Source organism: Zingiber officinale, chromosome 8B, assembly GCF_018446385.1.
Source record: "Zingiber officinale cultivar Zhangliang chromosome 8B, Zo_v1.1, whole genome shotgun sequence".
Lineage (NCBI taxonomy): Eukaryota > Viridiplantae > Streptophyta > Magnoliopsida > Zingiberales > Zingiberaceae > Zingiber > Zingiber officinale.
Window position 1 is genome coordinate 4,418,072 of NC_056001.1, and position 12,510 is coordinate 4,430,581.

At 38.7% G+C, this 12,510-nt stretch overlaps 2 protein-coding genes and 1 pseudogene across 7 annotated transcripts; 2 read left to right on the plus strand and 1 right to left on the minus strand.

The window, feature by feature from the left end:
* Positions 1-1,765: 1,765 nt before the first annotated feature.
* On the plus strand, positions 1,766-4,169 carry LOC122016479 (annotated as a pseudogene).
* A 2,877-nt stretch (positions 4,170-7,046) lies between these two features.
* Positions 7,047-8,381, plus strand: LOC122014699 (FCS-Like Zinc finger 8-like). 6 transcript variants are annotated; one of them, XM_042571067.1, is made up of 3 exons: positions 7,047-7,271; positions 7,368-8,032; positions 8,122-8,381. In XM_042571067.1, the coding sequence occupies exons 2-3, from the start codon at positions 7,374-7,376 to the stop codon at positions 8,126-8,128; spliced, it is 666 nt and encodes a 221-aa protein (XP_042427001.1). In that variant the 5' UTR covers positions 7,047-7,271; positions 7,368-7,373; the 3' UTR covers positions 8,129-8,381. The 6 variants fall into 6 exon arrangements, with proteins under 6 accessions (XP_042427001.1, XP_042427003.1, XP_042426999.1 ...); XM_042571069.1 differs by having other exon boundaries at positions 7,048-7,271; positions 7,388-8,032; XM_042571065.1 differs by having other exon boundaries at positions 7,048-7,264.
* A 50-nt stretch (positions 8,382-8,431) lies between these two features.
* LOC122014701 (probable histone H2A.5) lies at positions 8,432-9,075 on the minus strand. The gene has a single exon (XM_042571072.1). The coding sequence runs from the start codon at positions 8,996-8,998 to the stop codon at positions 8,552-8,554; it is 447 nt and encodes a 148-aa protein (XP_042427006.1). The 5' UTR covers positions 8,999-9,075; the 3' UTR covers positions 8,432-8,551.
* Positions 9,076-12,510: the final 3,435 nt, after the last annotated feature.

Consider the following 12,510-nt stretch of genomic DNA (forward strand, 5'->3'; position numbering starts at 1 on the left):
ATGTTATTAAGCTCTCAATTCAAGCTTGGCTTGAGCTTGGTTCAAGTTTGGCTTGAGCTTGGTTCATTTAGATGTTATCAAGCTCTCAACTCAAGCTAGTTTGATTGTTTGAAACTTTTAATTGTTTGATTGGTTATTGAGTTTGATAATTTAAATTTATTTATTTTATTTTATTATTTATTTAGTATATTGAAAAGAGTTTTATTAATAAATATGGTTCATGAACATTGTTTACCAACGTTGTTCACGAACGTTAACGAGCTGAACACATATGTGTTCAAGCTTGTTTATTTAACTTAACGAGCTGTTCAAGATTGTTTGTTTAATTAATCTTATGTATATTGAATAAACATAAACAAGCTCTTACTAAGGCGAACATCAAACTTGTTCACGAACGTTTGATTCATTTACAGTCCTAATTATAGTCACGATTCTATTATAATTAGTTATGATCTCTTTTATATTTATCTTCTCATCGAGATTATAGTTTGCGTTATGATGAATAATCGAAGGTCATCTAGACAGAGTCGTAACTTTCATAAGGCCAGAGAGGCAACCGCCTCATAGCCCAGCTCAATGAAGGGCCCATTTTTTTTAATTATATTAAAAAAATGAGAGACATGGATCTTAAATGGTCGTTAAACCTATTCTCATGGCTCCGAGACATACACCGACGCATGACTCTTCTTTGCACGTAATTTCTTCTTCGGTGTTACTCTTCTTTGCACGCGATTTTTTCTACAACGTTCTTTCTACTAAGGCACGAATCAACGGAATAAGAGATAATCATAATCTTCTTCTTCGACCATTTTCTTCGTCTTGCAACACGTGATACTAATTGTAACCTAATTGTGCAACAAGGATCATTTGTGCGACCTAATCGCGTCGATTCTCGCAGTCGGTATCTCACTTGACGCGGGCTGGAGGGTGGCCTTTGCTCGCGTGACCTAATTGCGTAGCACGGGGCTGTCGCACGCTACCTCAGTCGCTTGTGGCAATTGCGACCTAATTGCATGGTGGTCACTACTTATCGTCTTGCTACTATTTACGACCACTGCATTGGTCTCAGTATTACAGGATTCACTAAATGGACTACCAATATTATCGATTGAGAAAGAAAGAGTCCGACAATTGAATTATACAGATTTAATAAATAGTTTTATCTTAAAACATCTAGACGAGTAGTGTTTATACAATTATTTTAAATATTTATTAACTTTTTATTGATGTAATATATTTATTTTTAGTTTATTTATATATTTAGTATATATGTTATTTGTAAATTGAACTTTTTTATTAGTTACCGTAGTAAAAGAACAACTTTTTAATATGTGCTTCAGGCCCTGTCGAACACAGGTACGACTCTGCATCTAGAGGCGGCTTGACACCCGATAATCCTGCCATCCGTCCATCATCGATAGTCTCCGGACGATCTTCGATTGTTCATCCCGTTCTAAATTATAATTTAATGGACGACCTAAACTATAACTTAAATGAAAAGATAAATTTAAAAAGAAATGGTCACTAATTACCCGATCCAACCATAATTATATTGTGGATGGATCTGAGGATCCTTTAAAAATGACGAGTATAAAAATTTTGAACTTTCTCACGAATGCAAATTCAGGCCGGCCAAGTGCCAACCCAAACCATAATAATATGACTAGAATACCCTTGTGATGCTAATTAAATGTCATGCACATACGGGGTTGTTTTTGTCAATATGTTAATTAAGTGCCTCACAAAACCCTAGTCCCTTGAAACCATAGAAGTCCAGAGGCGATGAGAACTGGACGTCCATCAGTATCGTAGCCAACCTACCTACGAAACAAGAATGCGGCCTCCAACTAAGGTGGCGGTTCCACCTTTTGCATCGAAGAATGCGGCCTCCAAGCGGCGGCGGCGGCGGCTGTTTTAGAGGCAGGGATGGGGGGCGAGGTGGCGGCAGAGGTGGGCGGTTCGGAGGACGTGGCGGTGGCGGGAGAGGTTACGACGAAGGTCCGCCCTCCGAAGTTGTAGGTGGGTTTCTTCTTCGTTACCTCGCAAAGATTCTTGTTCCCTCTTTACTTCCGATAGGTCCCGTTTGTTTAACATCTCGATCTGATTGGTTGGGCGACTTGCTGTAGAGATATCTACGTTTCTCCATGCCTGCGAAGGGGATGCTGTGACGAAGCTCACGAACTAGAAGATACCTTATTTCAATGCCGAGCGAGAAGATACCTTATTTCAATGCCCCGATATACTTGGAGAACAAGACTCAGATTGGCAAGGTTGATGAAATTTTTGGCCCAATAAACGAAGCGGTATCAACACAGTTTCTCGTAGTTTTGCAATTTGGGAGACAGTTTGATCCTCTCCATAGAATTTTTTTCTTTTATCCGTGCAGTTTTTTTCAATCAAGATGCTAGCGGGAATAATCGCGAATTCCTATTCAACTGGTGACAAATTCTTCATTGACCCTGCGAATTTGTTGCCATTAGCACCATTTCTTCCGAGGCCAAAGTATGCACAAGCTCAGATTTACGTTGTTTCTGACCATTCTATACAGCATATATCAATTACTATGATCATCTATTTTATTCTTATTTGTCTGTTTAATTGTTGTCATCCCATTTTATATAGCATACACCATTTTCTGATTCTGTACATAATTATTTCTAGCAATTATACTTTATGTGATGCATAGCTTGTCTAGCCATTTCCTTGTCATTAGTTGCTGTATGGATGAAAAATGTTGGAAGAATATCTGTGCGCACTTTTTTCACTTTTGGTCATCTCTACATAATGCCAATTGCACATCCTCTGATTGTAGTTCCATGATGAGTTGTGAAGTCAGTCCCCTCGGATGAGTCTAGTGGCTAGCACATGAGGTGTTGTCACCATGAGGTCTGGGGTTCGAATCTCGGCAAAGCCGAGGCAAATACTTCCCTTATGTGCTAGTCACTATTCCAAAGGCTAATAGCTGCTCGTGATTTACCTCCTCCGTATTGTCCTTGGGACAGGTTGGCGGGGGCGCTGGGGGTGAACGTATTCGCCTTTTGCCACCATGATGAGTTATGAAGTCAAATGCAGGTTCAGGTCATTACGGTAGTTAATATAATTCAATTTGACATTTGTTAATGATTAGCTTCTGCAGTATTTATCATTGTTCTAGTTGTTATGTGCATCATTTGTTGCTTTAATGGAAAGTTATTTTCGTTAAGAGTTGGTAACCAGTGTATAATTCAAATTTTTTGTGTGTTGTATAAATATATTGCTCGTAGTTTTACATAATATATAACATTTGGTTATACTTCCATGTGAATAAGTTGAAGCTTTCTCCAACACATTAAGCTTCTACTAACATGAAACCAACAACATCTCTACTATCTTTCAAGACATTGGAAATTAGAAATTTAACAAACCATGACATTGATGAAACTCCATTTAACCTGTTCGCGGCAAATTCGGAATTAGGAAACGTATTAACACCAAAATAAGACAACTTTAGCAAATTGAATCCCTTCTTTTACAGTCAATAGATTAAAACCATGTAACTGTTCACTACATTTTGCATTAGATGGTTATCGACATCTATATTTGAACCAAAGATTGTTGGAGATTTTTTTTTGTTGGTAGCTAAGGACAAATACTTGGTTCTCTAGAATATCTATGATGAGTTGGTGCATCCAATAATTTATGCACTTCAGGCTTCATAAATTAAAGTATGCCTCGGTCTGAGGATTTGAAACCGTCGTCTTGCATTGTCATCCTGGGTTGAAAAACTTACCCCAATGTGCTAAATTTCCTCGTGCAGGGGGCAAGAGGGAGCCACAAGAGGTGGTCGTGGTGGCGGAAGAGGTGGAGGTCGTGGAGGTGGACGTGGTGGAGGCTTTCGTGGAAGAGGCGGCCCTAGGGGTAGTAGAGGGGGACCTCCTAGAGGTGGGCGCGGTGGCTTCAGAGGCCGTGGAAGGTCATAGAGTATGCATGCATGTTTTGATCATTTGTCTAAGGGGAACTCCTTCCCTTCTCTAGTTATAACTTTAATGGGAAGGATCAGCCTTAATACATGTATCTCAATTTTTAAATCTCCTCAGGATGTCATCCCTGAATTTAGTGTGCTTGGTTACCAAATTTAGAATTATTTTGTCCGCTGTATAAATATCAATATTTATGTTGTAGCAAAATGTGATTATATCCCTCAGTCCCTCACAATCCCTTCTCGTACTATGTGAAAGAAGGTGAATAACGGTTAGAGGGAGGGAGGAGGTTAGAGGGTGGGAGGAGGTGTTGATGATATGTGATGGAGCCAGATCCGTCAGCCCTTTAATCTGCGCGCTCTCAAAACTGGACCTTGTGGATGTAGCGAATGATGATCGGGCTCAAGCGGGCTCACTTACTATTTAGGTCTTGTATTAGATGTTCCTTTTTGGCATTCTTCCACCACGTTCCTCTTCTCCTTATAGTCATCTGAATTAAGTTATTGATTATTAATCATCTACAATTTTCTGTTCTAAAGCTCATTCTAATACTCAAACACTGCCTACCAGATTGAGTCTGAACAGATAAGAGAACCAAGACCAAGCAACGCCAAACTGATCCTTAGCGAGTCAAACTAAGTCTCATAACTTTGGCTAAATAAGAAAAATTCTGTAATTGCCTTGGATCAAGGAATACAAATCTAAATTTACTCCACGAACCTACTCTGCTTTCAAAGATTAGGAATCTTCCCCATATGTGGTTTTATCAATTATACAGGTTGGTCACTAGCCCCATTTTTCTTCTAGAAGACAGAGGAACTTAGTTACATGTCAAAGTTTGTTCAGTGGGCACTGGGGCAGACATCCCTGTCTTACTTTTATAATGTTAATTGATGTCAAAAATGGTGGCCTTCTTTTTACTAGCAGAAACAATGAAATTGGTAATCTAATTAACTTTCACATTTAAATCATGAAATGATTGAACACCAAAAAAAAAAAGCTACTTTCTAATTTCACATGTAAAGACTAACTATCCAACTATCTCACATGATGTTTTTGGTTCATCTATTTTTTGGATTACAGGATTTGGTAGTGTCCCTTCAAAACATTGCTGCCCACCTAAAAGATAATGTGGTGCTTGATTAAGACAAATGGAATGACAACTCAGGTTGGATTTTTCTGTTTTTCCTCTCTGTCTTAACTTGAAGAATCTTCAATCTCCATACCTCATGCATTTCTTGCAGTGATCACATACTTTCTATTGCAGATTGATTAGTAAGTAAAATGAGATTCTTATGGAGCTTAAAATTTAATTCTAAGTAGGGTTTAAACAGTTCCTAAACTTAGTGATTGCATTTCATTAGCTGATGGGCACCATCTGTGAAAATCTCCTGCTTGATTTTACTTATTAAGCAATTGTTTCCTGTATAATGATGAAGAGTTTTACTCTAGTCATCTACCATCGATTCAATGAAAAACAGATAAAATATTGGAGTCTTATCTTCTCAGCAGTAATTTCAGACTAATCAATTGAAGCCTACTTGTATTTAAAATATGGCCCTTAAGGATAAGATCGAGCACCTTGACTAGGTCTGCACTATGACAACTCCGAGAGAGACATCAATTTTGGCAGCGAGTTTAATTTGTCTTTGATATCTTACGTGAAAACATGGAGCATTTCATGGAATTAAGTCCAATCAGACTGGTCTTGTCCAAATGGTGATGATAGCTGCTACCCCACACAACATGCTCAATCAAGTGAAAGGCCTGGCAAAACATCAATTTGGTCGAGTAGGACAAGTTAAAAGAGCTTCGGATTGGCTTGGTGCTGATTTAATGGAAAAGTGTAAAAGGAAGGGATTCTGATGAAGATAGAGTTTCTTAGCTACGGTTTAATTTTCTCAGAGCTGGTGTGATTACTATCTAATGACAAAAACGGTTTGCCTTTTTTGTGAGGAAAATAACATATAATTCTTTAGTGCGTTGTATGTCGTAATGTTCAGCAGAGGTAAGAGATTCTGACACATACAACAGCCATTATAGCATCTAGATATATCTCCAAACTCTGGGCTTTTGATAGAGCGAGAAAGATGTAGATATATGTCTTTCTTCCTTCCAATATGCTTCATCAGTCTATCAAAATATCCAGAATGGATATGAAGTTTTGACCTATATTTCCAAGCCATAACCACTGAAGTTATATGTTCCTATCTGAATTTAAAGGCTTGTAATTCAAAATAATTCTATTGTCTAACCAATTCTATCAACTAAAACATAGATCGACCAAGCACAAACCTTTCTAATTTTGTCAAGTATGTGCAATAGTGGGAAAACTTGTCGATACTTGAAACTTCCATCACCTTCCTCTCTCTAAAGCATTAGATCATTGAGATAAAATATGAGGTGAACCAAGAGCTATTAAAGATAATTTGTCTTGTTTTTAGTTTGATGAGATATTGTCTGTCATTCATATAAGAAATTTGTGGTGTTCATGTCCTTAGCAGCACCTTTCACTTACAGTTCTTGATCGGGGATTACAACTGACCTCTCTAAATTAACAATATATATCTACTTCTACATATTCTCTCTCAGAGAGAAAATAAAATATTTCAATAACACAATACATTACATCACCTTTTGGAGTTTGCAGCATTACAACATTGTTTTCAGGAAGGAGTTTGCCACGGCCACTTCGTGATCCATTTTAATTGAACAACCAACTCAATTCCATGCTAAAGCTTTCACCACTAGTCGAGAAAAGTAGCTGGTCCCTTTCCTGAGTAGACAAATATATATATATATATATATATATATATATATATATATATATATATATATATATATGAAAAAGCAGCTTCTTGTGACTACTTTATGCTTATTATCTTGTAACCCTTTACGTGAACACTATCCAAATGCTACCACTAGACTTCTCACTAGAAATCCATCTAAACTCAACTACTAATCTTCAATTATTGGATTGACACTGTGGTTACTGATGATATTATTGAATAGGTTGACTAAGCCAAGTGGATGTGTCCCTTCTGTGCCTCCATCTTATACGCGGCATTACAGGCTATAAATGCCAATAGATGATATGGACCATACGTCAAGTTAAGCAGCGATAGTTCTTTGACGGCTAATGACGCTGGCCTGCCTTCCATGATCAGTTGTTTTCCTCTCTTTTGAGCCAATGAGCAACAACGAGACATGATTGCCTTTCTTTTTCTTCTTCGCCACCGCACATCATTTGTTTTGCTCCACCTTGAGGTTTGAGGTGTTTAGGCCACTTTTCCCCCTGCACAAGAGTAAGCTGTATATTTTCTGTCCTGCTGGTAGTGATCTTTATTATAGAGCTGCTCTCCTGCTCTTTGCAGTTGTTTTCCTATGTTTTTGAGATCAAAATTTCAGGAATTCATGCTGAAGAACAGGTCAAGTACAGTCACCAGCAAACAAGGCTGGATGCGTGATCGTCCCTCAACTGCTGCCTCTCCCACTTCCATACTTGAAACCATGCCCTTCTCTTCCCTTAGGAACGGCAGCAGAAAAGGCTGCAAGGACTACGAAGAAGGGACAAGGGCCATTGGACGTGGCCTTCTTGATGTTCTCACAAACGAGGACTCTGTTAAGAGTGTTTCGATACAAGAGAAGAGGGTGGTGGTGTTTGGGTCTCAGCTTAAGATTCAAATACCTTCTACCACTGAATCCGACGGCGTTTCAACTGGCCGCAGCACAGCGGAGCCTCGGCATTCTCCTATAGAGTTTGGCATCAAAACAAGGAATTCGTTGGTGGCCTTGTACCCCTCTCCCCCTGCTCGGAGATCATGGATTCCCCCGTCGGAGATGGCACTGTCTGAGGATTACACTCGTGTGGTCTTGCACGGGCCAAATCCGAAGACCACTCACATTTTTGATGACTGCATCATTGAAGGCGGCGGCAATGAACTTGTTGATACAGAGGATGGAAGAAATTGTTCTTGCGGTGATCAATTCGGCTATCCGGTCGATGATTATAGTACAAGGGAGGATATTTTCATCAAGAGGTTTGTTATCTCCTCCATCTCCAGAGAAAAAAGGTTCTTTTTCCTGAAGTTGACTTGCTCAAACATGTTTTACCAAGACTTCATATCGTAGAATAATTTTACTTTTTTTTCATTAAATTTAGACAATAGAAAGCCCTGTGGCCACAATTGCCACTACCAAGAGGTGATTGAACAAGAAGGCGTGCCTTGAATCATATGCAGCATCAGCTGGTGACACAGGAACTCTCTGAAGCTGGCTCGAATAATATCGTCCTTCGTTCCCTCTGGGTTTTTTCACAGTAAATCTTTTCCCTTCCCATTTCAGTAATTATAAAACCATGTTTTAGATGAAGTAAGCATCAAAATATTTTGGGCGTGGTGAAGAAATGATGTGTTCACGCAATACAAAAGTCTGAGCGATCACGTATCGTGCCACAACGACGAACCCAGAAAGATTTGAAGAGATAATTCATAATATCATACGCATTACATTCGATATTGAACATTTCCTACATCCTGAAATTAACACAGAACTACACGAGATCAACGAAGAAAAGAAAGATACGATACCAATCAAGCGGCTTTCTTGGGCGATTTCGCCGGCTTGGCCTCAGTGGCGGCCGACTTCTTCGGAAGCAGCACCGGATTAATGTTGGGCAGCACGCCTCCGTGTGCAATCGTCACGCCAGCGAGCAGCTTCCCCAGCTCCTCGTCGTTCCTTATCGCCAGCAGCACGTGGCGCGGGATGATCCTGTTCTTCTTGTTGTCGCGCGCCGCGTTCCCGGCCAGCTCCAGCACCTCGGCGGCGAGGTACTCGAGGACGGCCGCGAGGTAGACGGGGGCGCCCGAGCCCACGCGCTGGGCGTACCGGCCCTTCTTGAGGAAGCGGCCAATGCGGCCGACGGGGAACTGGAGACCCGCCTTGACGGATCGGGTGACTGACTTCTTCTTAGGGCCACCGCCCCGGCGACCGGCTGCTCCCTTCTTCCCCTTGCCCGCCACCGCTCCGCTCGCGTCCATGTCGTTCCGGCGAGATTTATCTGTACGGCGCTTGAGAATTCGGAAAGGCACACAAGAGCTTCTTAAACTCGATGCCAAACCCAATCGAACCGAACCGATTTATAGCCTCGGGTTGGTTTCCCGGAGTTGTGCGGTCCACAGATCGCGATCCATTGCCGTTGGATGTGTCTTCATGGACGGTTGAAGATCTGTCTACTGGCGATCCGTGAGACTCGACTATGGACCAATGAGAATCGCATAGAGATGAATGCTCAGATTCGCCCCGGCATTCAAGTTGGTCAAACCATGTGGCAAAACTTCAATAAGTAACTTTGAACATATGGATAGAGAGAATGAGGAATTTAAACACACTTAAGAAAGTAATTAAAATTAACGATTTTTTACTGAACTAAATAGGTAATTTTTTAAAATTATTAAATCATGCCGAGTAGTTTTTAAATTATCAAATTATATATTAATTTCTCATTTTACCCCTCCCGTGTCAACCAGATTTATTTTTTTAATCAAAGTTCATGTTAGATAAAATCAGTTGGCGTACCAAACGATCTTAAATTGAGATAAAATTAGTTCATGTCTTCGCCTATCTCTTATAATTATATATGTACTCTCAAACATTTGACTTAATATATTGAGAGGATTTTTTAAACATGAATTAAATTTTTCAACCCATTTTTATTTTAAAAATTATTGCTTTTGATATTAGGTCAAATTGACGTTTAAGGACATACATATAATCAAAAAAAACTAGTCAAACAAGTAGGAACTAGTTTTATGTCAATTTAAAATCATTTGGTCCATCTAATTTAACCTCAAATCGACTTTGATAAAAAAAAAAATCAGTGATTGATTTACTCAAAATTTTGACGTTTACATTTTTTAAAAAATATATCTATGTTCAAAAAATCACCGCACTCAATATATTATGTCAAAATGATATTTAAAGGCATAGATATGATCAGAAAAAAGTAGAGCTAGTTTCATGTCAATCCGAAGTTATTTAGTCTATCAGTCGATTTTGGACAAAATCGGCTAATATACCAAATAATCTCGGATGAACATGAAACTACTTTATATATTCGGCTACCTCTTCTGATTAATTAATATCCTCAAATGTCAATTTGACTTAATATATTGAGCGTAGTAATTTTTTTAAATATGAATGTGTTTGAAAAATTTAATTCAAGTCCAAAAAATCATTACTTTCAATATATTAAGTCAAATTAGTATTTAAGGGTATGAATTGTTGGATCCTGTGGTTGTTTTGATGTGATCAACCAAGTTAGGTTATGTCCTGTTTGTTATTTGATCTATGTGTCTAAGTGTGCAGGAGCGCAGGAAGTCGAGCGGAAGACGCAGCTAGCGAGAAGGACGACATAGGAAGGGAGCCGACGAGCTTGGTGCGTCCGAAGGACGAAAGAGCTGCGGAAGAGTACATCGATGGACGAGAAGTAGGCCTGTTCAACCGGTCGGTTAACCGGTTTACCGGTTTATCAGTTCCGGTTAATTCCGATTTACCATGATTTATTTAAAACTGGTTAACCGATCGATATCTTACCGGTTCTACCGGTTCCGGTTGAACCGGTTCCGGTCGGTTAACTGGTTCCAACCTAGAACCGATAAAGATTATTGGCCTATTGGGCTTGGGTAAGTGTACTTAGTGAAGATCCATGCAACTTGTTTCAAACACCACTTTATTTGCACCAGTCTCCTCCCTCTGAAACTCCTGATGCTTTCTTCAATCGTATTATATATTTTTAGTTTTTTTTTAATGCGTCAGTCGTCATCATTGGCATACTAGAGATATTGCTGATGTTTAGTTTTACACATGCAAATTTAAATTATTATTATCACTGTATAGTTGAAATCATATAACTAGATAATATCAATTGTATGATTAATGTTGAAAAATGATTACTGCTGTTATCTCATACTGAGTAACCAACGTAATGCTGATTGGCATCCATGTTGACACATAATAGTGTGTCTGATGACTAAGACTGAGGCTATGGACAACATTGCACATAGTTTAGTTCATGGCTCGCCATGTAATCCTCACGAGTATTCCAGTTTTACCGATTTACCGGTTAAACCGGTAAAAAAAAATCCAAAACCGAGAACTAACTGGTAAACCGGAACCGGTAAGCTACAGGTTCCGGTTTGATTTTCGATTTGCCGATTTTTTTTGCACAGCCCTGACGATAAGAACGTGCGCGGCATTCGAGGGACGATAAGCCGGATTGGAAGCTTGATCGAGGAGAAGGCCGGAAATTGGGTTCGGGTGAACCCTATTTCGATTGGCCACAATCACCCATGCATTCGGAGCATCGGAAGAAGAAAACAAGTCAAAAGGAGCTTGAAACGCTAGCTAGAGGCGCCTTCAACGAATTGCTGAAGGCGCCTCCAAGCCCGCAGTCAGCGTAGATGGATAAAGTTTTATCCATCTACTCGGCAGGAGGCACCCTCAACCTCGTTGGAGGTACCCTCAAGGCTTGAGATAAGTTTTCTAGGAGCTATATAAAGGCCCCTAGAGTTAGGAAATTAACATTCAACTCTATAACAACTTCCTAACAACTTCTGAGCATTCTTAGTGTGTAAAAAGGCTTCTATGCCTACAGTGAATAAGACATTCTAGTAGAGCTATTCGACTGCCTTGGATTAACAACCCCCTGAGCTGTAATCAAGTTAAATTCTCTGTCTCTCTTTTATTACTGTTTATATTAGATTTTATTGTTGCTATTATTATTCTTTAAGTTGAAAAGTGTAGAGGAGGGTATTCTTTATTTGTAGGCAATTCATCCCTCCTCTCTTATCGACCCCGCTGTACTAACATGAATATAATCAGGAAAGGTAGACTAACACGTAAGAACTAGTTTTATATCAATCTGATATCATTAGTTAGTTTTGGGCAAAATCGACTGGTGGACCAAATGCCTCCGGATTAATATGAAATTAGTTTTTATGTGTTAGTCCACCTCTCCTGATTATATCCATGACCTCAAACATAAATTTGACTTAATATATTAAGAGCAATAATTTTTTGAACATGAATATATTTGAAAAATTCAATTTGTATTCAACAATTCATTACTTTAAATATATTGGGTCAAATTGATGTTTAAGGGTATGATGATGTTTGAGGGTAAGAATATATATCAAGAGAATTAGTTGAGCACATAAAATCTAGTTTCATGTCAATCCGATATTATCGGATTGATATGAAACTAGATTTTATATGTTCGGCTAATTCTCTTGATTATATTCATTCCCATAAAAATTAATATAACCTAATATATTAACAACAATGATTTGTTGAATATATTTACGTCTAAAAAATTATTACTCTTAATATATTTAGTTAAATTTACGACATAAATATAATTAGGGGAGGTGGTCAAATATATAGAAATTAGTTTGACCTATCAATTATGTTTACTTAAAATTAAATTGGATTAAAAAAATAAATGGACTCATTTATTTAAAATTCTAACATTCGAGTTCAATGTAAAATACTA